At 36.1% G+C, this 27,308-nt stretch overlaps 1 protein-coding gene across 1 annotated transcript; it reads left to right on the top strand.

Annotated features, from left to right (window-relative positions):
* Positions 1–6,047: 6,047 nt before the first annotated feature.
* Positions 6,048–12,166, top strand: Smp_204770 (unnamed protein product; the record flags this gene model as incomplete). The annotated part of the gene is made up of 5 exons (XM_018792718.1): positions 6,048–6,434; positions 7,311–7,520; positions 8,792–9,013; positions 10,528–10,737; positions 11,987–12,166. 5 exons carry the CDS (start codon positions 6,048–6,050, stop codon positions 12,164–12,166), a joined length of 1,209 nt encoding a protein of 402 aa, XP_018644668.1.
* Positions 12,167–27,308: the final 15,142 nt, after the last annotated feature.

Here is a 27,308-nt window from a genome sequence, read left to right as displayed (position 1 = left end):
TTTTTGGTTTCAATTCCAAATCACGGGATTCCTCAATAAAATACCACGGTGAGACTACAAATCTACTTAATGTAGGTGAAATAAATCAAAGTGACTTCACTATTGTTGCAAACTCTGCAGGTAGTCTACAACGAACGAATGAATCAGGATAGACTGAAATAAAGTCATCAGGGACAAATTACAACGCAAACGGTACGTACTTTCCTAAATAACATAAGTGAACCAGATGCATAGCTAAAGACGTCGCATTAATTAACTCCCGTGAATTAACGTCTACGAAAAATTTCATAAATGCCCAAAGCACTTCTGGCCTTCTTCTTTCTCCACATTGATGAGCAATAATCCATGCTAATCAATGTTAAAGGACAGACATTGCATGGATTAACTGGATTGCTGGATGAATTGGATCGAATATAACCTAGATTTTAAGGTCATCACGATTAGTAAGTAGGGTGAAACGTTGACAATCATTACGTAAAATTTTTAAGGGTTGGCCGATCCTCGTCCAAGATTTATCCAGTTTAGTGGCTTGGGAAAAGTCGGAGAATTTGCCCACTGAATATTGATCGATAATTCAACCGAGGTCTATTTGAAAGACTAATATGTATAAGTATGTGGATAGATGAAGACATTTACTTTTGGTCATGAAAATGCTTTAAGAAAATTATACGGTTTGAAGGAATGATGAGTTTTCTTGTAATAAGGCCATAGAAGCTATCCTCGCCGGGTGTAAATCGGTAAGCGATTCACTTCGAAAGTTTTGAACACCAATTTTCATCATCTGTGAGCTAGATTTCGTGAAATAAGGGGAGGGGCTGGAAGTACGGTTGAAACCATTTGACATATCTCTCGAGTAAAGGTTGTCATGACTGGATTCTGGTAATAGAGGGATTTCAGTTCTCTTGCTGTACGTGTATAAACAGTAGCCTAATAATGGTTATGGTGAATCACGGCGTACAACAATGTATATCCAAATCCACGCGTTTTGGATCAAACCAAGAATCTATTTCGTTATACTTTGTACTCACGCAAGAAAACTAGAATATTAATCCACGATGTTTTGATGTTCTGATTCAGAACTCGTGACACAGCCTACGATCAGCCTTGTTTAAATATGTTGTGAGCAAACATAGTGCATATACAAGAGATTTTTACGGAAGCGAACTGCTCAATTAGTATGGTTTAGATTTAAAAGTATTATTGTTTCCATCGATTCCTTATTTATACCATGGTAAAACAATACAAACATAATAATTCCCCACCAAGGATAGCGAAAGTGGGTCAAGCAACTTCAACATACGAAGAGACATCGAAATAAGTTCATCTCTACAGGCTTGACACAGCTCAGATCAACTTACTGTGAGACTATGAACGTGTAGAAAGAGCTAACAAATTCATTTAGATTATTTTGAGGAAAGAGATTAAAAGAGGATTTTCACTGCGGTTCAAAAACCCTATTCTCTAATATCAAGACGTGAGTACAGAAATAACGGAATCTAGTCCCTTACTCTTTTGGATAATATGAGTCAGGGTTTCTGGAGTTAACCCTGATGGCTTCAACCATATGAAGGAGTCGTGATCTAGCCAATTTAAGTAGACCGTTTGAAACTCGATACCAAGTTTCATCTATTTCAATATGACATATACTGCCTACCAAGTGAGAAAGGATAATTCGGTGGAACATTTTGTGACATTTTTTCACATACACCTCTGTATATATCTTCAATTTTTATTGACAACATTCTGGATAAAACTAGCTCACTGACTTTCATATACCCTGACGATTTCAAGAAATGGGGGTTTATGAAAAGGGAAAAGACTTAATCAGGTTCCCAAATGACCCCACAAAAATAGGAAGGTCGATGGTGAACAGTAGATGTCATGCGTTGAACAGCCAGCTCCATCGAATACAAACAACTTACGTCCCCTGTGATAATCCTCTCTCAGTTATCCATAAAGAGCTCGATCTACAACTAGAGAACTTGAAAACCAACTCAAACTATATTCAGCTGGGCGAAAGCAAACACATCTCTACAGTTCAACTAAAACCAACTTGGTGTAATCACTCAACTATTGATTCCGATCCTGTTTAAAAGGTATGCAGTCCACGACGTCGTTGCGCCCACCCTCTTTAAAAGAGATGTAAACTTCAGGCCAAGCAAACCGATAAACAAAAATTTGGGTGAAAGAGCTAAGAGATAAACCCCACGAAGATAGATTTCAACACTGAGGATAATCCACCATGAGCTGTAGAAGAATAAGAGGTGATCTGACAGTGGCTCACGACATTCCAACTACACCAAGTCACCTGAACACCACGATCTTGCCAGAGCATCAATTTCACGCTCCACTAATCAGCACCTGAAAAATTTCAAGTCGAGGGGCAAAGCCTATGTACGATACCACGTTTCCTCGCCAAGAGTTTCTCTCATTCGAAATGCCCTCCAAACCGAAGTGATCACAGTCTCCCCAGTGCATAGCTTCAGAAGGAGACTTGATAACTCATACTCACTCGTGTACTAGCCGTGCCTAGGGCATGTCTCGTAACTTATTTATCATAACCACTATCATGCACCATGAAATTATCCCGGTCTTACCTCGTCATCTCTCTTTAGTAATTGGGCCTTCAAACTTTCTTTATCGTCCTTTACAACATGACTGGCTATCCTCTTCAATGAAAATGTGATAGCTACTGCTTACAGAAACCATATTGCTCTGACAAAATTCACTCAAATTATAGGACATGCAAAGCCACAAAAAATGGAAGTCACAAGAATAAGTGGAGTCGGATCGCTGGCCTGTAGAATTATAGTCTATCGCGTTATTATTACTGCTCTAATAATAGACCTAATCCTAAAATTGTAGATTTGCCATAATGTAACTGCCCAATCTATATGATCTTACGCGGAAGTCATATCATTGTCTACGTTGACTCGTCCTTTCGTAATCATCACCGATATATGATCGTGAACACATTTAGGCTGGATATAAAGCAATATGTTTAATATGAATAAAAATATTACGCAAGAATGACCACGTCTGCAAGGCTGAGCCATGCCATCCGATTAATTAAATTTTTTGAATCAGTCCTTCCCGCCTTCCTCATTATTGGCTTTTTATTCGCGTCAAATGTTGAATAACTATTTTCCCAGTTGTCTCATGTTCAGCTTTAAGGATTGTGTGGTTAGGGCACCACGACACTACAAGATCCTTGAGTGTTGTTCATTTCCAATGAGCTGGAGTCGTGATGAAACTGTGAGGTGCATAATCAATTTTAAAAAGCTTTCATTATGTGAAGTACCATTTAACATGATTTGAATTTTTCAAACCTTTTTATGTCCTAAAGTAACAGAAATACCATTTTTTATGAAAAATTCTATTTTGTGCTCTAGGTTCTGTGGATTAGTTTTTTAAAGTTCCTTTCTAAATAATAATTAACCGTAGTTTAACTATTCGAATTTTACAGTTCTTCACGTCAAGTGGCTGGTTTTTACACTATTTGTGTTTCTACCATTCATTTTTTGATCCGGTCCATCCATTTTGAATCTATTAGTTTTTTCGCACAATCACAAACTTTTATCCCGATTTGGTTCATAATTTGTATCTCACAATGTTCACTAGGAACAAGTGTAAACAAACCGGCTGCCGTGTTTAATCATCTTTGTTATGCAGTGTGAGTAATGTGAAGGGTGGTTTAAGGGAGAAAACTCGGACCTCACATGAACTCAATAAATAACATCGCGAGTGAAAATATGCCAATGGGGATATAAACCCTGATAATATGGTGAGCAATATCATCATTCTCCAAATAAGTCTGAAAGAAGAGTGTGTCGGCAATCCTGAAAATAGTCTGTCCCTATAGGGATAAACAAACAAACACGTGTAGGAGGTAAAGAGAAAGGTTTTTGGCAACGTCTTTATTGACGGACCAATTACCAAAACAAGTGAAGATATTCTTAGGCTCACTAGTGTCATAACATCGGTGGTGTTAGACTCTCTAAGTAAAGTTGTGTCCCACAACACACTCACCAAATACAACTGCATCCCAGCTGTAGGCTATCGGCTGCACGTTAACACAGCTAAAACAAATCAAAAATCATTGTCAACAATGCTTTATAACCCATGCCTCGTAAGAAAATCAGTTACCTCACTGACTAAGTAACTTACTCTAAAGTTTGTTCAACCAGTTCAGCAAAATGCACGGGAATACAAATCGTACTCTAACTGCCAAGAAAAAAGGACCAAACCTCAGCGTTCCCAAAAAATTTTAACCGTCACATACAAACTACATCAACGAGAGCTTCACCAGCAATTCAACAGGACTTCCAGAAGTAAAACCGAGAGCTAACATTATGTATGACAATCTGCAGAATGTGAACAAGGACATTTCTCGTGCTTCATATGTGGTTCACTCTGTCACACTGAGAGAAGCGAATTTAATCCTGGGAATGTTTCTTAGTGTGATTTTCTCACATTCTCTAAGTCAAATTACGGGTCTAGACAACTTTCAAAGAAGACAAGGCTATGGACCTTTAAGCCACAGGCTGGTAGTACATTTTGCAGCACCATAGAAGGTTATGAAAACCTTGATGTACGACAATATGCGCGATTACTCGTCATCTGTAAACTTAATTCGATCCAAAAACACTCTTTCTGGGAGAACAAGACATGCATAATCAACCTGCTGCCTGCTGTGGACAGATGTATATCCATTTCTTATCGTAAGAGGTAGGAGAATGTTATTTACCTGTACCTTTAAGAAGCTTTTGATAATATTAATTATAAATGTTTCAATAGTAAGCTCAAACTATCAAGTAATAGGTCATGATAAATAAACTGTTTAACTTCATATGAGATCAATCGATATTTTAAGATGGGGGTTAACTTCACATTTTTGGGCTACAGGATATCCTGGTGGGGTCCTCTGTGACTAAAAGACAGAATCTCTTCTCCTTTTCGTTTATGTAAATGAACTCCCTCACAAAGTATCGTCCGTCTAATTACTTTTCTCTGACAATATGGAACTTTGGAGGGAAGTTCACGACTGAGATGATAAGTTGACTCTTCAGGTTGATTTGATTCGACTTCAAAGCTGAGTGAAAAACATCGGACTTACTTTCAACACTTCAAAGTTGAAAGCAGTCCACCTGAGTCATGGGTTAATTTACGCCTTCAAGCTACGTAATTCCTCTCTAGAGTTGTACCAAGTTGAAAGAGACCAAGTCGTCTTGATATTCTACGATCATGTCTTTGCCAACTTCAGTATGTGTCTCAGATGTGATATTTTAATAACTACGAGCACCCTTAACACTGTATGGCAGCCTTTTAAACAGCTACATAGGTTAAGTGTCAACACATACATTAGGGGCAATATTTAGAAATTTGAGGCACACTATACCAGAATGGTCTGTAATCATATCATCTACTCATTACGAGCATTTAAATTCTGGAATTCATTGATGCATGAAGTGGTCTAAGTGATTTCCCAGGAGTCTTTCATGAGGAAAATTGCCATATAGTCCAGGACTCAGGACAGTGTTTGTTAATAATATACCAATATTTCTTTCTTTGTCGTAAAATACACCTAGTTTCCTGCCTAGATATATCGGAACTACACTTGTAATGGACACGGAAGGCGGTTAAGCCCATATTTTTTTCCCTGCACAACTGATTGAAATGTTTGAAACCGTTACCAAGTCAGTAGATATTGGACATTGTCTCGCTACTCCAAAAGCGCGGTCTAATTCGCTAAGCTTCAGTTGCTCTAGTCATGTTCCAGGTTACGCGTAGATCTGTAATTCTCGGTCGCGAGTTAACTTCATTGAATGCATTTCGAAAATTTTCGTCCACACCTGTTGCTTATGCCGTAAGACGAGCTATATGATAATTTCTCCTACATTCAGAGTTTGAAAGACATAATGGCTGATTTAATACCTAAAGAACAGGCAAAAGTCGCATCTTTTAGAAAAGAATATGGATCCACAAAAGTCGGTGATGTCACTGTTGATATGGTTGGTTGTGACCCTTTCTAAATTGTACATGTATAGATGTATGGCGGTATGCGGGGTATCAAAGGTTTGGTCACCGAGACATCTGTACTGGATGTTAATGAAGGGATTCGATTTCGTGGTCTTTCAATCCCAGACTGTCAGAAACAACTCCCAAAAGCTCCTGGTGGACATGAGCCACTTCCAGAAGGCATTTTCTTTCTCCTACTAACAGGGAAGGTGCCAACCAAAGCACAAGTAGATGATATTTCAAAAGAATTCGCAAGTCGAGCTGACCTTCCATCTCACGTTCTAAACATGCTAGATAATTTTCCGCCATCTCTCCATCCTATGAGTCAACTGGTGGCAGCTTGTGCAGCTCTAAATTCGGAATCAAAGTTTGCACGAGCCTATTCACAAGGTATCAAGAAAAGTTTGTATTGGGAGGTAAGGATTCCTTTATGACTTATAAATTTCCCGTAACTTTCAAACTTGCTGATTTGAAGTGGACAAATGGAGATGGTTTACTGTTAAAATCTGACATACATATTCAAAATGATTAACACGGACTACTCATAAGCCTACAAAATTTTCATGCATTATTTCAGGAAACGTAGTTATTTCTAAGGTTCTGGAGATCTAGTACTCCTTTGATACATGTTTTTTACGAGCTACCGATCATCTCGTAATTTTGTATTGAGGAGGGGTTTTGTATTTGGCAACCTGAGCTGTTGCACTTGTTAGGTCTTACGTTACTTGACTGACTGCTTATAGGTAATGTTTTTATGAGTGTGACTAAGCACAGGTTCACGTACTAAGCTATGATGTAAAATTGACATGGTTGTTAAAAGTTAGGTGGCGTAACCATAGTATTGCATTTTCAAGTTGGTGTTGCCATTATTGAATTTCTTAAGGTTGATGCGCAGGTGCCCGAAATTTCTAGCTTGTTATAATGAGTTTATATTGTAGTGTAAGTCAGCAGAACTTAATTGTGACTGGTCAATCCCGTATCATGGCCTGCCATCTTGCTTTCTTTTTTGCTCCTCATCTGTGATAACCTATATTCTTGTCCTCCCTACTTGTGACCTGCTACGAAGGTGTTCTAGAATCCAGATGTTTATTCTTCACCGTTTGTAGGGTCTGTTTCAATAAATGGTACTGGTGACTCCACATGTCATTATGAAAATGTGCAGTTATATGAAGCATCTAGGTGTAGCGTTGTTTGAGTGGGATGACTGCTCATTACACGAGATACGGATATAGCTATCTACCACTTTTTTTTTGAAAACTGAGCTCCATATTGTTTATTTGTAATTTTAATAGTACGTTTACGAAGATTCTATGGATTTGATTGCCAAGCTTCCAACTGTTGCTTCTATAATTTACCGTAATTTGTACCGGGATGGTACTTCTGTCACTGCTATCGACTCTAATATGGACTGGTCCCATAACTTTTGTCGTATGCTTGGCTATGAGGATCCTGGATTTACCGAAATGATGCGTCTTTACCTAACCTTCCACTGTGATCATGAGGTAAGCCACATTTCGGGCATTTTTTGATTGATTTTCTATAACTTATCATTTCTGATAGCCGATGCCATTAATAGGTCATCGGCTATGTTGATGTGACCCGTTTTTCAACTACGAAACTGTGCAATAAAAGCTGAGATGTAATTTTAGAAATTTCATGGTTGTTTCACTGTGGACTAGCTCGTGTTTCATACAGGACTCATCCATAGTTAAAAATTTTGTGTCAGGTAAACTGCCTTAAGGGAAAATCGTCCAAAAGTTTCAGGCTCTGATAAAATTTAACCACTATCTGTATATAAATTTTTTGAGCGTTATGCTATTGTTGTTTATCACTGGCGTTAGCATAGCTATGATACGTATAATCAATATTTTATATTCTCAAAGCAGTCAGTGTTGCCGCTACTCAAAAAAACATTTGTTATTCCAGATATCAATATGAGAATGTGTAGTCATACACTCCACCGGTTTTTTGATTCTCGTAACTAATGTTTACTATGGTCTTTAGGAAACTTTTTCTCAGAAAACCATTCGTTTGCTACTTTTACTTCATTGGTCATCATCAAGGGATGTGTTCTGTTACCAATTTTTCGTTTACCCGTAATTATTTACTTGCGAATTAAAAAAAATTGCGAAAGTTCGGGGAAACGTTTTTCGACGACACAATACAGTAAAGCTGTGCAAACGTGTTTAGTTGTTTGTATACATAAGCCCATGATAAGATGAATATTGCATCATTTAAAAGGTCCTTCAACATATATCGAAAATCCTCACAAGTAGTGTACTAGTTTTTATCAATTGTATTTGTTACCAGTTCTCTGTCTAGTGATAAATACCAAACTGACTCGTTTTACTTGATTCTCCTGTGATATTTTGCTTTAAATAACGTTTTGATGATAAACGTCCGTGGAATTAATTTGTCTTTTTAGTCTTCATTCTAAGGTAAAAGGTGCATTTTTTTCAAAAGGCTATAAATTATGTCACTGGTATTAACTTCAAAAGTCATCGTAATGTGTCTAATTTCTAGCATATATTGTTAAAAACAGTAAATCTAAGTAGTTCAGTGCGTAGATGTTGTACATTGTTTATATGCTACAAACTTATCCTTTTTACATTTTTTCAAAACCTGTTGAGATCATGTTTTTAAATCTCCACATTAAAGTTCCGGGATCTAGATCAAACTGGATTAATTAACAATATAATGAATTCGTGTGTTGTATTCCTTATCCTTCCCAGTATCACTAGAAAATGATCTCATTTCACAACTTCCTTATTAGGGCGGTAATGTCAGCGCACATTCCTGTCACTTGGTGGGTAGTGCACTTTCCGATCCATACCTTAGTTTTGCCGCATCTATGTGTGGATTGGCTGGACCTTTACATGGATTGGCCAACCAAGAAGTGTTAGTCTTCCTGAATAAAATGCAAGAGAAAGTCGGCAAAAATCCAACAGATGAACAGGTCAAACAGTATGTGATGGACACACTAAATGCCGGACAGGTTAGTTCTATGACTTTTATTAGTTCCCCTTTAGGTTTACCCGTATAACAGATTAACCGTTGAAAAATTCCTGTTTAAAATGTCCGGTTGATCCATTTTCTTAAAATATATATTCATCTTTGTCCCCTTTTCATATGCTTTAATGTAACTTCTACGTAGATCATCACAAGTGTACTGCCCACTTTAAATTGAAGTACTATGTGGATTGATTTTTATGTCCAATGAAAGTAATGTGTACCGATTTCTTAACATTTCTAATTGAAGTGTTTTTTCAGTGTTACTGTTCAACAGAAATATGTCATCCTCAGGTTTGCAATCCCTTGTCTCTTTGGTTTATCATTGTTTGGCATTTGTTAGCCATCGTTATGAATTCCATCCCCAAAATTTTCTGGACTGTATTGGCTAAGCTCTCTACTATTATTATAATGCTAACTAGAGAGACCCTATACCCCAGTTATTACTTAACAGATAATTAGTCCGCTACCATGATATATCCCATGTTGGTTCAGTTGCAACGAAAGTTGTTTGACGAATGTCAGTACGCTTTCCAAACTATTGCTAGATCGTAAGTATCTAGGAAATAGCTTGTTATGTCCCGATAACAATAGTGAATGATAACTTTGGGATCCATTTATGGACCAATATTATGCATATATTTTTTATCGTATAGTCGCTAAATAACTAAACTGTTCGTATTCATGTTCCCCTTATTATAAGCTTTGTTTTGATCTTTAGACTATTATTATACGATTTACCATTCTTGAGTTATCCCTAGTCTATTAATTACTGCCTCCCACATTTAGCTAAATCTTGTACAAATGTTATTTTCTATTTTATGGTACGATGTGGTCAGTCTGTTTGGTATATAAACTCAGTATGTTTGGAATATAATGATTCATACCGCAGAAGCTGTTATTGGTGTTCTGGACTTAATTGGCTGGGCTAGGCAAAAAGCAGGACCGACTGTTTCCTGAGGAATTTTATAGTAGTAGACTAAAATTAATGGTCCGATCGATGTGAGATTTCTGGAACCTTTTGTATAAAAGTGTAATTCACATCAACTTCATAGTAAATCGCATCTTTTACATAGCACGAGAGTCTAGATTTACTTGATTGGTAGGTGAATACTGTTGAGCGTAATCCAGAAAATAACGCATGATTAGCATTCATCTAGTATCAGTTACTCTTTAAAATTGTCGTTAAGTTCGTTTCATGGCTGTATTTGTAATGGAATATCCGGGTAACACTTGGTACATTCTTGAGATTTAGGCGCTTAATTTTAATCAGCTTACATTAAATGATACCTGAGTATATATATATATATATATATATATATGTCCTATGATGATTCCGAGATACAGTAAATTAAATCAATAAACAAAGCCATGTCCGTACGTTTGTATTCGCAGCGTAAACATGTACTTCTGTTATATATGGCATTTGACTTTTCCATTCATTAGATATCTTTCTACTTAGTGACCTTGTCACCTCATAAATGGTGTCTGTTATTTCAGGTCATTCCCGGCTATGGTCATGCTGTTCTCAGAAAAACTGACCCCAGATTTACTTGTGCACAAGAATTTTGTGAAAGGCATTTTCCAAATGATCCTCTGTACAAACTAGTTGCTCAATTGTATAAAATTGTTCCTCCAATCTTGACAAGTCTTGGCAAAGTTCAAAATCCATGGCCTAATGTGGATGCACATAGTGGTGTATTACTCCAGGTGAATTCAACTTCTATTTTTGTATTGAACATGTTAAATTTTAAAATTCGTCCTTTTTTGTCACTGAATAGGTTGAGTTTCACCTTATTTTTCCAAGTGTTTCATTTATTTGGTGATTCATGTACTCCAGTTTTTTTTAATATGATAAAGTATGGAGTTAATTTCAAAAACCAAATTCATATCAAACCACTATAGTTACTGATTTCTTTATTATATTCAAAAAAGTACTGGAGAAAATGTCGCAACCTAAACAACCGTAATCTAATCCATTTTTTATGGAAAAATTGCAGCTCATATTCCTTGAAATACTGAACAGTATGTTAAACGGTTGCTCTAAAGTCTTGACGTCAGCAATATTTATTTATTAAAGGTTGTAGGTAGGTAGGTGCTAATGTTCAGCATAAAATTATAACTTATAACTTTTCTACTCTCAAGAAGTTAGATCTGATTTAAAGACCAACTTACTGTATCATTAATCTATCCTATTAATGTGTGAGACAATCTTAAGTAAGCTTTTATTTCAGTCCAGTCTATGAAGCTGATGGGATTTATACTACTTTAGTATACATCATTCTTTCATATATAACGAACGTATCGTAAAAATAGCATTATTAATCTTAAAAGGATAATGTTAAATATCACTTTACCGATTTATTGTTAGATTATTAATTAAGTCTTGCATTTTCTCTAAAGCAACGAAGTATTTAGTCTTGGATTGGATTAACAGGTCGTTCAGTCGTAATGTACTTTCATCCATAATTACTCTTTATTAAATAGTATATTTCGCACTTGCCCAACTGTTACGTCTGTGTAAATTACGTTTATAATTTTGCATTATAGTCACCTCATCTATATTGACTTTAATGATCTATCTTAGAACATTGATAATCACATGTAGCTGGTTAACCATGATGTTGAAAATCATTGGGTAATCTTTCAATTTACTCTTAAATTAAATCATCCTCGTAAGTAGTTACTGACAGAGTACAATGGATCATTGTATAACACATATCGATTAACATTCTATCAATAATGTATTCATAACGACATTATAAGACCTACTCATCCGTTATAGCTACTCAAGGTGATAGAGTTTAGTTTATAGTTTCGTTTGTGTTCATGAACTAATTGAATTTGGGATTTTTCCGGTTTTTCCAAATTGCAATATAATTTTCGTAGTAAAGTGTTTTTTCATGAATACTTCAGAATTCCTTAAAATTATTATGATTGTTTTTCAATTCTATTTTAGCATTATGGTCTTACTGAGATGCAGTATTATACAGTTCTATTTGGAGTTTCTCGAGCATTAGGTGTTTTAGCCTCTCTAATTTGGGATAGAGCATTAGGCTTACCAATTGAACGACCTAAATCTTTATCTACTGAAGCATTAATGAAACTGGTGAATGATATTGGACGTAAACAAGGTTAAATATAATTTATTCAACTCGGATCAAATATCTGTTCTAATTGGACATCTCTAGAAAAGTTATTTCTCCACTTTCAAACTTAAAAACAAATCATCTTAATAGCTAGTCGAAACTATTTTCTGTTTAATTCCCCATCCACGTCTTACTGCATAACACAATACATATGGTCATTGTTTCAAGTAGAACAGAACATTTTGAAAACTCATTCAAATGTTAATGTTTGGTTTGTTTTATGTATTTTTGGTATTCACCTTTTAATTATCTTTAGTATTCTTAAAATGATGTATATCCATGCCAAAAATATATATATAAATCTAATAAAAAAGTTTTTTTCAGTAATATTTCTTTTTGTTTTACCATGTTACATTATTTTCTTTGTTTTAATTTCTCATCGTTTTTCAAGAATCATATTCATGTCTAAGTATAGTTGTTTTGTGTGTGCGTGTGTACCTATTGAGGTGATTTTTTTCAAAGGGAAATTGATTAGTTATGAAAATAACTGTAATTTAAATCATTACGAATCCAAATGCCCTGGTACGGCAGAGAGTAGGGAGAGTCCGCTCTCCCTCTCGAAATGCTCTCACATGGCCACGCGTATATAGCCTCTGCTGGGGAAGTCCTACTTACTGCCTTCTCACAGTGGCGGGGTGTTGTTTACGAAATTGAGAGGATGAAAAGTGGATGTCTGGCGCTTTTCCCGGGTCGGTGAATACGGAGGCCCCTAAGAAAACCACCTGTTTCGGTTTGGGCACCTGGGTAGTATCACAGCCCTCACACAAGTCGAATAAGATTTGTATGGCGCATATTTATCTGGTGCTTTCTTGTACCAATATTTATGTGTTTAAATAAATAAATAATCTGATTTTAAACTCACTGTAAATGCAGTGATATTGTGGTGTGATCTACTTATATCCATATAAGTAGTATATGGTGTTGGTCAGACATAGAATGTATTTTTGCAGAAAACCGATGAGGAAAGAACTGAAATGAAGCTCAATCGGTACGAAAATGCATGAACAATGAAATTAGAGAAGACGGACTGCAGAAGAAACAGTGAAGATTGAGACAATTGGTTGTTAATTTGCAAATTAACTGTTCATTGTACGGTTATCAGAATTAACTGAGATAGTCTGTAATTTTTGCTTAAATACATTCGATTGTCCCAACCAGTGTTCTGTTCACTACAATATGAGTTATCCAGTGGAAAACTGTGGATAAGTTCAAATTGTTTGATTTAAACAACTAGATTTCTCTTAATACGTACAACATAATTCTTCTAAGTCATTAGTATAGGTGTTTGATATTGACGCATTTCAATGTTTAGTATTTTTATTTTATCTTAAGAAACTAGATATCACATTTTACTCAATGGTTTTCTTTTACTGGATATAAGACTTATACTTCACGTACTGCATTATTTGAACACAAACATTTGTACAAGGGGGCAACAAATACATGTACGCCACACAATGACAATGAAGCCAGTAGTAGTTATCATTGATTTGTGTGAGGGCTCTGATACTACCTTGGTGTCCAAACCAAAGCAGGTGGTTTTCTTGGGGTGCCTTTGACCTAAAAGTCTAGTCCACAAGGTAGTGGAATAACGTTAGGAGATGCGGCCCCATGGTAGCCGGTGACCAACATTAGGTTCATACGCAACTTATTCCTTTAGGATCCTGTAGCCCATGTGCACTATTGGTTTGGAATCAAGGTCTTCCTTAGATGAGCCCTTCGTGTCTACTAACCCGGTTAAAGCGTCGGGCATTCGCTTCTCGTAAACAATAGTAATATCGCAAGAAGGCAGTGAGTCGGACTTCTGTAGTAGTGGCTGTATACGCGTGACCATGTGAGTGCATTTCGAGAGGGAGAGTGGACTATCTCCACCCTCGGCCGTACCAGGGCATTTGGGGGCAAAGAAATCTGTATAGTTCACTTATTATTGTAAAATCTATTTGCTACCGACAGAGAATGAATTCGATTCCGTTCTTTTTGATTTTTAAACTTACCTACATCATTGTATGATTGAGTAGAATGTTTTTAGCAAATTTTGTTTACTTATGGAGTATAATAATTATTTGAATGATCTCTTTACTACAAAGGTGAAATCGTCTTAGAGTAACTCCTAACAGTTACTCGTGACTAGCTGATGTGAGTAGCTTTAAAAGTATCAGAGTTCTGCTAAACAAGTGATCAATAGTTTCTATGTTTCTCTTGGACGTCTTGTGGTTGACTTTTCAAACATATAATCTGCGAGTGTTAACTGAAATGTGTATTTATTCATAGAGCACTTATGCTAAAGTATTTATAAGTGATCGTATTATTGATTACCGTCAATATATTTCGTCAGAAATAGATTGGAGCAGACTTTTAAACGTTTATTGAGTTAATTAGGATCAGATTGTTCTAAATTTATTTCGCTAATATCACATAGTTCAGTTTGTGACTGTGATGATTTATAACTTTTATACAGAGGTCATCTGTTTGAAATTCTAGGCAACTGGTTCCCTTGATAAACTTTTGTAAAGCAAGTATACTAAACATTGTGGAATGAAGTGAAGTCATGTGTGTTCGTTTAAACATGAACAAGAGAGAGAGAGAGAGGTGGGGTTGTAATGTGATCGGATATAAGAAATGTGGTTGACTTCGAGCACACTAAATAAAATTAATTTCATTCCATAATGTTTCTTTTTATTGTTTGAAGCCCATTGACTGTTCGTTTTTATTTTAAGGGGGGAATACATTTAAAGTTACACATAGATTTCATTAGATCTGATTGAATAATATTTAATTAAAACAACATTAATACCGTTGTCATTAGTATGATTAACACCTTGTAGTGTGTTCGTGAGTGAAAAAACTGTCCTTTTTCCAAAATGAGTGACTCAGAAACTTTAGTTACGCGAAATCTTATTACTTCATATTCCAACTTAACCTAGTTGGTATTCATATATAGTTCACAAATATATATTTACATCAAGCTACACGAACTATTTTATTCTACAATATCAATCATTTTTTATACACTAGTCATGTGTTACTAAGATTTTGTACATTATCATATTTCCGTTTCCACTAATAACTTCATCTTATGTAATAATTAACGTTTCTATGGTTAAGTTATTTTAGTTGAATAAACATTATTTTCACGAAAAGTACAGTTCTATCGACTTTTACTTAACCTTTTGTTCGGTTTATCATTTTTTGGACAGTACAAAAGTATTGTAACATTTGAGAGTGATTGGATGTGATAAGATGATGGTTGGAGGTGGTCAACAGGAAACCCTGGACCCGGGTTTCATGCTACTTGGCACTCGTCAGGAAGGTGTACCTGTAATAGTAAGGGAACTGGTATTTTATTTATTTATTTAAACATATAAATATTGGTACAAGGAAGCACCAGATACATATGCGCCGCATAAATCTCATTTGATTTGTGTGAGGGCTGTGATACTACCCAGGTGCCAAAACTGAGGCAGGTGGTTTTCTTAGGGGGCCACACCCGGAGCCTTTGACCTAAACATCTGGTCCACAAGGCAATGGAGCATCGTGAGGAGATGCAGTCCCATGGTAGCCGGTGACCAACGGTTGATTTAAACGCCGTTTATTCACTCAGGATACTGAAGTCCATGTGCACCATTGGTTTAGAAAGAAGGTTTTCCAACTCTCCTAGGTGGACTTTTCGTGTCCACCAACCCAGTTGAAGCGCCGGACATTCGCAAACAACACCCCTGCCACGAGGAGGCAGTGAGTAGGACTTCCCTGGCAGAGGCTATATATGCGTGGCCGTGTGGGAGAGCGGACTTTCCTCACTCGGCCGTACCAGGGCATTTGGGGGCGAGGGAACTGGTGCTCCCTGACGGATTCGATCCCGTGTCACCCAGCTTCACAGTCAGAGACGTTACCACTAAGCTATTCGGGCTACCTTCGACCTCCTGTAGGACTGAGGTGTAATCACAACAGATTGATCACTGGGTGGTTGTCAATGTCATACGTGTCAAGTCCGTCTTAGTGCTGATCGAATGCTATCGATCAAGTTGCAGTATAGCCACTAGTCTAGTTGGCTCGACCCTGCGTGCACTATGTTGAGATAAGATGGTGGTCGGAGGTGGTCAACAGTGTCGAGCCACCTAGACTGGTGGTCACATTGCAACTTGATCGATAGTATTCGATCAACACTAAGACGGAATTGACACGCATGACATTGATCACTACTCAGTGATCAATCAATTGTGAGTGATTGGATCTGTTCGTCAATTTGTAGCGCATACGTTTTCACTGTTTAATGTGTATGTAGTATGATATATTGTCGGATATTTTTCTTTATAGTTAGCGAGTGAGTGCTGCCTATAAAAGTGTAATTTTCGCTGACGATTATATTCTAAGCTCTAAATTTCACTTTTTCATCGGATGGTTGGGTATACGTAGCAGTTGTATTTAGAGGAAACATATATGGATGGTCTAAAATGATTGGATTAAAATTTTCAGTGGAAATTATGATCTTATATGCAACATACTTTCAATAAACGGAAAAATGCCAGATATCACGCTTTCATCGAACACTGTTAAAGAATGGTTATCCTCATACTTTTCAAACTACTAAAAACTGACCTTTCGATGTTTTTTTTACAATTTTGGTGGTAGTTTCTTCACTGATTGATGTTAATTGATGCAAACTGTACCACCGTGTAGTTGTTCTATTTTGGGACTCTTCACATTTCATTTATTAGAGAACCTGAATCTTAATCAAGCTGTCACTCTGTGACGATTTATTGTTTATTGAACAAAACAACAGCTATAATATCTATTTTATATTTTTAATGGATGGAATTCATTACTTAGTCAAAAATTAATCTCCGATGCTTTTATGACTGATCAGTTTATTTTGCATTCAATCAATCCCATATCTAATACGAAGGTTAAGTCCCCTAGCTGTGAGTCCAAATTTATGCTCATTTAGCTTGAATGGAAACGGAGTAAGTACTTTGATGGTTTAGGGAATTTGGTTAGTAGTTATTGAACTGTAAATTCAAACTCACATTAATTTGATTCGAATAATCAGGTATTATCACCAATCACCGTACAAAATATGTAGCTTGAAGTCGACTTTACAGGGTTTTACTTAAAAAAAGAGTTACCCTGATTATCGTAATACTGTAAATAACAGCTCGAAAATCAGGGTTAACAACTCACATAGTTTTTCAGTGTAAATACATAGTTTATTTTATTTTCTGCACACTGCTTGTGATGAGTGAAACCCTTCTACTTACATTATGTTTTAGTCATTTGTATCTTAACTTCTTTTTTTTGGGGGGGGCATTTAGTTACGTGAAAATTCTTCAGATCAAGACGATTTTCTCAACCGAATTGCATACGGTGAAGAATATGTTTATAATGAAGCATATCATACTGAATTCTCACCTGCATTTGATTCAAACAATACAAATCAATCATTGTTGAATATTAGTAATGCTTCAAAAGCTCGTCAACTTGGTATAATAAATGGTATAAAATTGGCTTCAGAAATCGGTTTCTGTTATGGAATGGTTATGGAAATTATTAAATCTAGGTAAACTGTCATTCTTTTCTTTATTATTAAATATAACTTTCGCAAATGTAAGCTAATGTACTCGGTTTTCAGTCTAACTGTTTATATAGATTAGCAACCCCACTCTACCTTATTTCCCAAATTAATTTATGTATATTGTGTATTAGAATCAACATAAAGTTTGGGACAAATTTGTCTAAGGCCAAGTTTTCATACCGCATTACGACGGCGAGATGAAATGAATTAGATGAATGGTAAAGGAGTAAGGAGGATAAAGAAAAGACTAAACACTGATAGCATGGTTGGAGGAGAAAGTATGAAAAGCTATGTACGAAACATAATACCAGAACTGAAGATCTAGACGATGCATCTGTTCTATTGTGACCAATTTTAAGTCATGTCACTAAATGTCTACAACCACTGGTTGTGTTTATACTGCAGACCTCAACCAGGTAGTTCGCGTCTTCCAACATAATCCACTCCGACGGTGAACATCTTCATAGAACGATGTTATGTCTTAATTTGGTCGTCCTTAGCTTTTTCCAACCTATTTCTATATGAGCCAACATCGTGATTTGAGGTGGGAGATAGTTGAACATACATAACATTTGTTATAACCATTTCAGTAAATATAGGTTCACGACCTCACCAACCAACATTTCATTTTTGCTTAGTTTTATTTATTTGAACACCTAAATATTAGTACAAAGGGACATCGAATACATATGTGTCACACAAGTCACTTGATTTGTGTGTGGACTGTTATACTGTCTGGTTTTTTTAAGGGGCCACACCCGGAGCCTCTGACCTAAAAGTCTAATCCACAAGGTAGTGGAGCAACGTTAAGAAACGCAGTCCTATGGTAGCCGGTGATCAACAATAGGTTTATACGCCATTTTTTCTCTCAGGATCTTGGAACCCATTTGCACCATTGGTTTGGAATCAGGGTTTTCCAACTCCCCTAGATGAATGCGGCATACCCACCAACCTAGTTTAACCCGTCACTAGACATTCGTTTTTCTTCCCATCAATTTCATAAATGACATCATTGCCATGATAAAAAAGGTAATGAGTCGAAGTTTCTTGACCTTGACTTTAAACGCATTGATTTATAAGATTTTTTTGTAGAGGAAGAGTGAACTGTCCTTACTCTCCGTTGTATCACGGTATTTGGAGGCCTTAATAACTTTCAATCTAAATATCTACTAGACAGATCTATTCCAAACTTTAATTGTATATGTTATGTCTTAAACAAAGTCGTCGCTAATTGTTATGACCTTACAAATTAAACAAGGACGTCACTCGCGCGAATTATCCAACAATAGAAATACGACTTCTCCGTGGGTCCTGGGAGTTATTCTTACTTATGTCTTCACCAGGATATAACAGTATAATGTGTTAATAATTTTTCTTTTCTTCTACCAGAGAACAATTTCAATATTCAAATGTCATAACCAATAATCATCATCAGCATCATCACCATAGTAACAATCTCAATATCATGACTACTAGTAATTCTAATCCAAATTGTCAATTACAATTAGATAAATTAAAAAAGAATTATCAAATTTATAAAATCGCCAATCATTTATATCAATATTTAATTGAATCACCAGGTTTAATACAATTCTCGTCAAATTATCCACAATTAAATAAATCTATTCCCCCCTTTATCATTAATGATCATGATGATGGTGGTGATAGTGATAATGATAATAATGAAATATTAAAATATTTAAGAAATAAAATGAAACAATTAAAAAGTTTATTAGATATACATTTAATTGAAGAAAAAATTAATAATTATTTAACATTTTAATTATCTCTCCACCCACTCCCCTCCCTCCTCTCCCCTCTTCCCCCTGCCCTTTTATCTCACTCGCTCGCTTGCTCGCTCTCTTTTTTTTCTTTTTGAATACAAATACATTTTTTTTGTTTTTTATTTGTAAATATGATGTATATATTATATTATTTTTATTAAAATAAATATTGAAGATGATGTTTTACTGATCAGTTACTTGTTTTCCTTGTGGCGGGGGTGTTGTTTACAAAACTGAGAGAACGAGAAACGAATGTCCTGCGCTTTAACCAGGTTAGTGGATATGGAGGGTTCACCTAGGGGAGTTTGGAATCCCTGATTCCAAACCAATAGTGCACATGGGCTCCAGTATCCTGAAGGGAACAAATGACGTATGTATCGATCGTTGGTGACTGGCTACCATGGGACTGCATCTCCTTAAGACGCTCCACTGCCTTGTTGATCAAATCTTTAGGTCAAAGGCTCCGAATTTGACCCTCTAAGAAAACCACCTGCTTCGGTTTGGGCACGTGGGCAGTATCACAGCCTTCACACATGTCGAATAAGATTTGTGTGGCGCATATGTATCTGGTGCTTTCTTGTACCAATATTTATGTGCTTAAATAAAAAACAAAAATGTTCATTCACCGAGATGGTTGAGCCACTTGTTACGTATGCCTGAACACCGATTACCAAGACGCGCTATGCTGACTAGTGTAGGGGATGGTTGGAAAATATTTAAGGGCGGCCAAACCAAAACGTGGCATCAGTGCTTGAAGTGACTAACTTCTAGTCTGAGCCATATTAATAGATGCAGACTACTTGGTTGGTGTCTGCGTGACTATCGTAACCAATGGTTGGAGACAGTGTGTGACATGGCTCATAATCGATCACAATGGCGTAGGTGTATACACTCTATTTTCCCTTAATCTATGAGATTAAAATTGCTTTACATCTTTCTTTCTACGAATTAATTCTTTGTTCCCGTACTATATTCTTGTACACAATCTTTCTTTTATGTATTACTAACACCGAACTAACTACTATGAATTCGGTGTTCATCTTGTTGTGCTAATGAGGTATGGCGACTTGGACCGATGCATATATGTGCCTGATTTTACGTTGCAGCTGACTGAGGTCATAATTCTAAAATTATGATCAGAATCTGAGACACATGTTTCGTTCTGTTTGAGACTCGTTAGTTGGGTTTGTTTGCATTCAAGTTGATGTTCCCTGTCGGACTGGAACCCAGTATCGTTCAGTTCAAACGTCACGTTATCCATTTAGCTAGTGAAGTCCAAATAGCCATATCAATTTTTATTTGCAAGTACATCCAGCTGACGAGTCGGAAATAGGATGAAATCGGCGTCCTGGATTCCACTGCTAATCACTATCCATTCAAGCTTATAATGCTTGTGTGTTAATGCCATATCGAGTCGATTCACACATACTGATCAATTGCAGTGCTAAACATCGATGGAGAGATTCGAACAACCAATACATAAATGAGATAGTTCCGAAATATTTTTCTTATCATGTTACACAATCAATTGTATACATTTGATTTGTTTGGATTTCTTCTAACTGAACATAACAACTTTATAAATAGCCTATTTCGTACAGTGATGGTTATTTTAATGAATATATAGATGAGGTTATTGACTATTTGTGTATTTCATCGAATGTTATCCAGCACAACTAAAGTATTATTATTTGAAATTGTTAAATGAAAACTCTTGGTTTAAAGTTTGACGGGACATATTAAGACAATGTGTGTAGTATTTCATCTAAGCTAATTAGTGAATGTATACAGATCATTGTAATTAATTCCGACTTAAGTCGCTTAACAGCTTGTCCAACCAATAACTTATTGTTGCCATTTAGGTTATTTTTAGAAATATGGTTATCCTCAGTATAGTGTGACCTACTAATGAAAACTGTTCTGTGCTGGTATCTAACGGTGTAATTGTTTAACTTCAACCTGTCCACTTTATTGCGCGGCCGTCTCGGTTGAAATTAGACAATAGTACCGTTAGATTACCGGCTTAATGATCTAGAATTTCAGTGTTCGCGAGAGACCGAACGTACTGAGTCACAGTCACGCATGTGAGACCATGCGTGCACTTTCCCGAGGAGTTCCATACTGAGACGAAACGGACACCCAGTGTTTCCAGATTTTCAATGGTGGTCTAACATTGATCGGTTTACAATCTTAATAAGAAATATGCTTTGTGTTTATGATGATAAAATATGATCTAAATATAGCTCCTATTTTGAAATTATAATACTGATCACACGTGATTGAATTTAATGATTAGGGCTTTGCGTTGTATATTTCATGTTTACTGAATCCCACAGTTTGTGTATGGTCGAACACACCGACGTTTTAAGTTAAATGTCTTATAATCTGAAATTATTTAGCGCCGATCATTTTGATGACCTCGGGGCCTTGTATATTTAACCACACTAGTTAATCACTGGGATTCCATTACATCTAATTAGATCAAATCGCCACACAACGGATTACCATAAGTTTAAAAATTGTGGGACATTATGTACTAACACAGTAGATAAATGATATCGGGTTAACATTTTGTCATTTGTAATGAAACAGTCGAGTGTTTATTGTTCCTGTTAGATAGGTGAGAAACGTCACTATTTGAACATTCGTTTAACATGTTGGAAATCGTTGGGTGCTTATTAATACAAGAGTGATTAAGATCTGAACGGAAAACTCATCGTAGTAAGAATATCAAATAACGCCGATTATTAAATACATTGATTGAACTGCTATGAGAAGTTTTGATTTTTTCCATCACGCATTAAGTTGGACAGCCATTAGAAATCAGAACGTCCCGGACGGCTGTTTCGTTTTATTATGAGGATATTAAGTAGCGAGCATTCAAGACACCATGTGGAGATGAACATATAACCTTTAGACCACGGCAAGTTCTTAACATTAAAAATCCTGAGTTATCATTCAATAGTTTATATTTCTTACTCTTGATTAGTTGAATACCAAAGATGTTATATCCTAGTGAAGACATAAGTACAGGTAACTTCCGGGACCTACTAATGGACGATTATTCTATATATATTCTTATTGTTTAACTATTGAGTAATTAGATTGTGTATATCTATAGTCATCTTATTATAAGCTTTATTTTGACCTATTGATTATTATTATTATTATACGATTTACTGTTCCTAAACTATACTAAACTATACTCAGTTTATTGATTACTGTCTCCCACGTTCACAGCCACATTTGGCTTGATCTTGTACAAATATTATTTTCTATTTTCTGGTGTGATGAGGTCTGTTTGTCTGATTGGTATATAAACCGAGTATGCTTGAAATAAATGATTCACATAACAGAAGCTGTAATTGGGGTTTTGAACTCAATTTGAAGGGGTAGGCGGACGAGGAACCAATAAGGACACTAGATTGCTCATACCGGTCGAATGTCATTGTTTTGGCACAGTGCTTAGATTGGGAAAGTCGTATTCCGATTGATGGATAAATCACGTGATAAAAAGCCGCACATAAATTCATAACAAAAGGTTATAATTAGATGGAATTCAAGGGATTTATAAAGCCAATCAAAAATTTATTTATTTATTTGAATACATAAATATTAGTACAAAAGGGCACCAAATACTTGTGTGCCACACAAGTCACTTGATTTTTGTGTAGGTTGTGATACTGCCCGGGTGCCCAAACTGAAGCAGGTAGTTTTTACAGTGGGCCCTTCGATCAAAAGGCCTGATCAACAAGGTAATAGAGCAACGTCAGGAGATACGATCCCATATTAGCCGGTGACCAACCATAGGTTTATACACCATTTTTTCCTCAGGATCCCGGAGCCCATGAGCACGATTAGTTTGGAATCAGGGTTTTCCAACTCCCCGAGATGTATCCGCCGTTTCCATTAATCCGGTCAAATCGTCAGATATTCTCTTTTCGTCTTCTGAATTTCATAAACAGCATCATGATACGAGAAGGCAATGAATAGGACTTCTCTGGTAGTGGTTGTATACTCGTGGTCATATGTGAGCATTTCGAGAGGGAAAGCTAACCCTCCCCACTCTCGTCCGTACCAGGACATTTGGGGGCACTAATCAGAAATCATACACATATCTCCTATAAATATTTATTTCAACCTTTTTGTCCCGTTTCTATCCGATCTTCCTAATGTGTATATATCATACAACTTATAACCTACATAATCTATCTTGTTTATTTTGCTAACATTATATTTAAGTTCATTGTCATCGTACAATAGTCTTAGTTTATTATTAATTGTCATTTCAGTTAGAATAGTTGTTTTTTTCTTTGAATGATTATTAAAATCAGTTTATGTACTGTTAGTGTTATTGAAATGTTGTCCATTAATAGACTATAATGAATGAATGAACCTATTAACAATATTGAACTTAAGAGATCAAATGAATCGAACTGATGTACGTACGTACGAAGTTCTACGTTGTTACTGACTGACTGAATTTCTAATTACTTTAGGTTATAATCAATGATTTTGATCATAAAAAAATCAGAAGGGGATTTGTGGTGATTTCAGTATTTTTCAAAGTTGAAATCATGAGTCAATTGAAGCTAGACCATCATGGAAAACCTGGAAGCACTGGACGGCCGTTTCGTCCTATTATGGGACTCCTCAGCAGTGCACATCCACGATCCCGCCCCGGGAGATTCGAACCCAGGACCCACTAGTCTCGCGCCAGAGCACTTAACCGATAGACCACTGAGCCGGCATCCAACAGTGTTAATGTCTAACTTCAATCAATCCACAAAGTTTGAGCGACCATTCACCAATTGTCTTTAGTAAGTTGTTATCTCACAACAGACGTGGTTGAACTTCACTGGTCACCCCTTCTGATCTTAAGATATTCTCGATCTATTAGTCACAGTTTCTCACATTCACAGTCAGTTTTAGCTTGATCTTGTACAAATGTTATTTCTTATTTTATAGTGTGATGTGGTCTGATTTTGCTTGTATATAGACCAAGTATGTTTGAAATATATGTCTCATATAATAGTAGCTAATATTTACGTTTTGAACTGAAGCGGCTCGGTTAGGCGAGAAACTACTACCTCAAGAACTAATAAAAACTCTAGGCTGCTTGTACTGGTTTATGCGTCATTGATCTGGTCAATAAGTCGGTGACTCTAATTAGCGATCGTATTGTGTAATATATATTAACAGGGTACAAAGACCACAATTTTTTTTTCATACAATCGATAAATTAATATGACTTTATCTAAACTCAAATGTAAACAACGAAACCGAAATAAATGGTCACATGTACTGTTTATTATTATCATTACTACTATTTGGAAATACTTTTACTGGATAAAAACTGATCCGGATCGACTCAAAGGACTAGGTTTAGACAACAGATAAAGGTTTATTGCGGACTGAAAAAAGATAACACAGTTCGAAACTATGTCTGAACACAACGATTAATCAATAACTTAATGGATGAACACAATTTACAACATCATAAGGTTAAGCTATTGAATATATCGAATGTAAATATCCGTTTTGGATAATTATATCTTCCTAACAAGAACTCGCATGATGATGTAAGTAAACTATCTGTGATATGCAGAGCTTTAGATTCTTGCTATGCCGTGTACTACTAGACTAATTGAACGATCGAACCCGCAACGTCACAAGAGAAGACTAGTAAGTAGGAATGTTATTCCCCAAAACAGTGTCAAATATGGTACAAAAATCTCGTATATTTATAGTTTTTTTGGCTGAAAGTAAATTGTCATTTCAGACAGCCAATATGCGCATAGGGAATCCTTCTTATTCATTCAATAGGGAAGCTACACGTTGACATTCTAGAATGTTCCCCTAGTGGTGATTAAATGGAATGTCTTCGGCTCTTTCTGGGCTTCTTGAGGCTTCCTTGAGTGTGTTAACGAGTCATCCTTACACTATCACATTAGAAAACACAACAGTTTATTGATCTTAATATAGATATATATAACCAAGATAGTGTTGCCGAAACAATTGAATGTCTCTCCAGGAAGTTATTCAATGAATCAAGATTAAGGTTACATAATAATACTATAAAATAACTGTCTAATAAACAATTCTTACATATGTGTGTACAAATTGATTCATAAAATAGTAACTTGTCCATTTTCCTCTGTTTATAAGAATATCCTATTGTTGAAAAATCATTGATTTTCTAACTTCTTATTGTTTATATTTGTTAATATCATTTATTTATTTATACGCATAAATATTGGTACAAGGAAGCACCAGATACATATGCGCCACACAAATCAAATGAGATTTGTGTGAGGGCTGTGATACTGCCCAAGTGCCCAAACTGAAGCAGGCGGTTTTCTTAGGGGACCACACCCGGAGCCTTTGACCTAAAGGTCTGATCCACAAGGCAGTGGAGCACCGTGAGGAGAAACAGTCCCATGGTAGCCAGTGACCAACGATTGATTCATACACCATTTGTTCCCTCAGAATACTGGAGCCCATGTACACCATTAGTGCTGATCGAATGCTATCGATCAAGTTGCAATGTGGCCACCAGTCTAGGTGGCTCGACACTGCTTGCACCATATATATATTGAGGTAAGGTGGTGGTTGGTTTTTACTTATTAATGATTAGCTGTCATGGCACTGCTAATTGTATTCCATCCCTCCTATTAATATTGTTTGGATTAGCCCAAATGTATAGGGCTTTAGCTGTTTGTCTTTCTTTGTAAGAATTGAAATCTTTTTGAAGGATTTTTGTGTGAACGAAATCAATCGTATGACCCGATTCTATCGAGTGTAATGCTATCACTGATTTGTTCTCCAGTTTCCTTACATCATCTGAGGATTTAGGAATGTGTTTCAAACATTGTTTGTGTTCCTTCACCCTCACATTCAGTTGTCTTGATGTTTCACCTACATATGTTGCATTACAGTCACTACACTTGATTTCATAGACACAATTTTGTTGTTCTTCTTTGTGAATTGGTTCTTTAATTCTTACTAATTCTGAATCTTAGGGTATTGTTTGTTCGAAAAAATACTCTTATATTTTGATTATTTAAGATTCTTCTAATATCTTCTGAAACACCTTTCCGATATGGGATCACCACTGTGTTAACCCATTCCTTTTTCTGTAATCTTTTTGTATTATCCATACCGTCTTTTCTTTCATTCTTAATTATTCTTTTAATAAAATTTTTCGGATAATTGTTCATCATTAGGCTAGATGTAATTAAATCTATTTCCTTTTTCATATCGTTTGGTTCAGTGACAAGTTTTTGAGCTCTTGTAATCATATTTTTGACTACTGTCACTTTGGTCGAGTGTGGATGTGCCGATTTGAAATCTAGATATTTTCCTGAATTTGTCGGGTTTCGGAATATACTAATTTTTAAGCTATCATTATCTTTCATTTCAACTAAACAGTCTAGGAAAGGTAATTTGTGTTCAGGGGATTCTAACTTTTTGGTGAATTTGATTTTTCTATCAAAGTTGTTGACAAGTTTAAACAGTTCGTCCAAATTGTCTCGTTTTATAATGACAAAAGTGTCATCTACATATCTTAACCATACTTTTGGTGCCTGAGAACACATTGAGATGGCACTAGTTTCCAATGAATGCATAAAGAGGTTAGCAACAATTGGGGAAACCGATGATCCCATAGCTACACCTTCTGTCTGTCTGTATAAATCCCCTCGAAAACTGAATATAGTTGAACGTAAACATAGATCTAACGCTTTCATAATATCCGAGGTAACTAGAGGACAGGGCTGT

This window comes from Schistosoma mansoni (genome assembly GCF_000237925.1).
Source record: "Schistosoma mansoni, WGS project CABG00000000 data, supercontig 0147, strain Puerto Rico, whole genome shotgun sequence".
Classification (NCBI taxonomy): domain Eukaryota; kingdom Metazoa; phylum Platyhelminthes; class Trematoda; order Strigeidida; family Schistosomatidae; genus Schistosoma; species Schistosoma mansoni.
The sequence above is the reverse complement of the archived record's forward strand: the minus strand, read 5'-3'. Positions and strand labels throughout refer to the sequence as shown.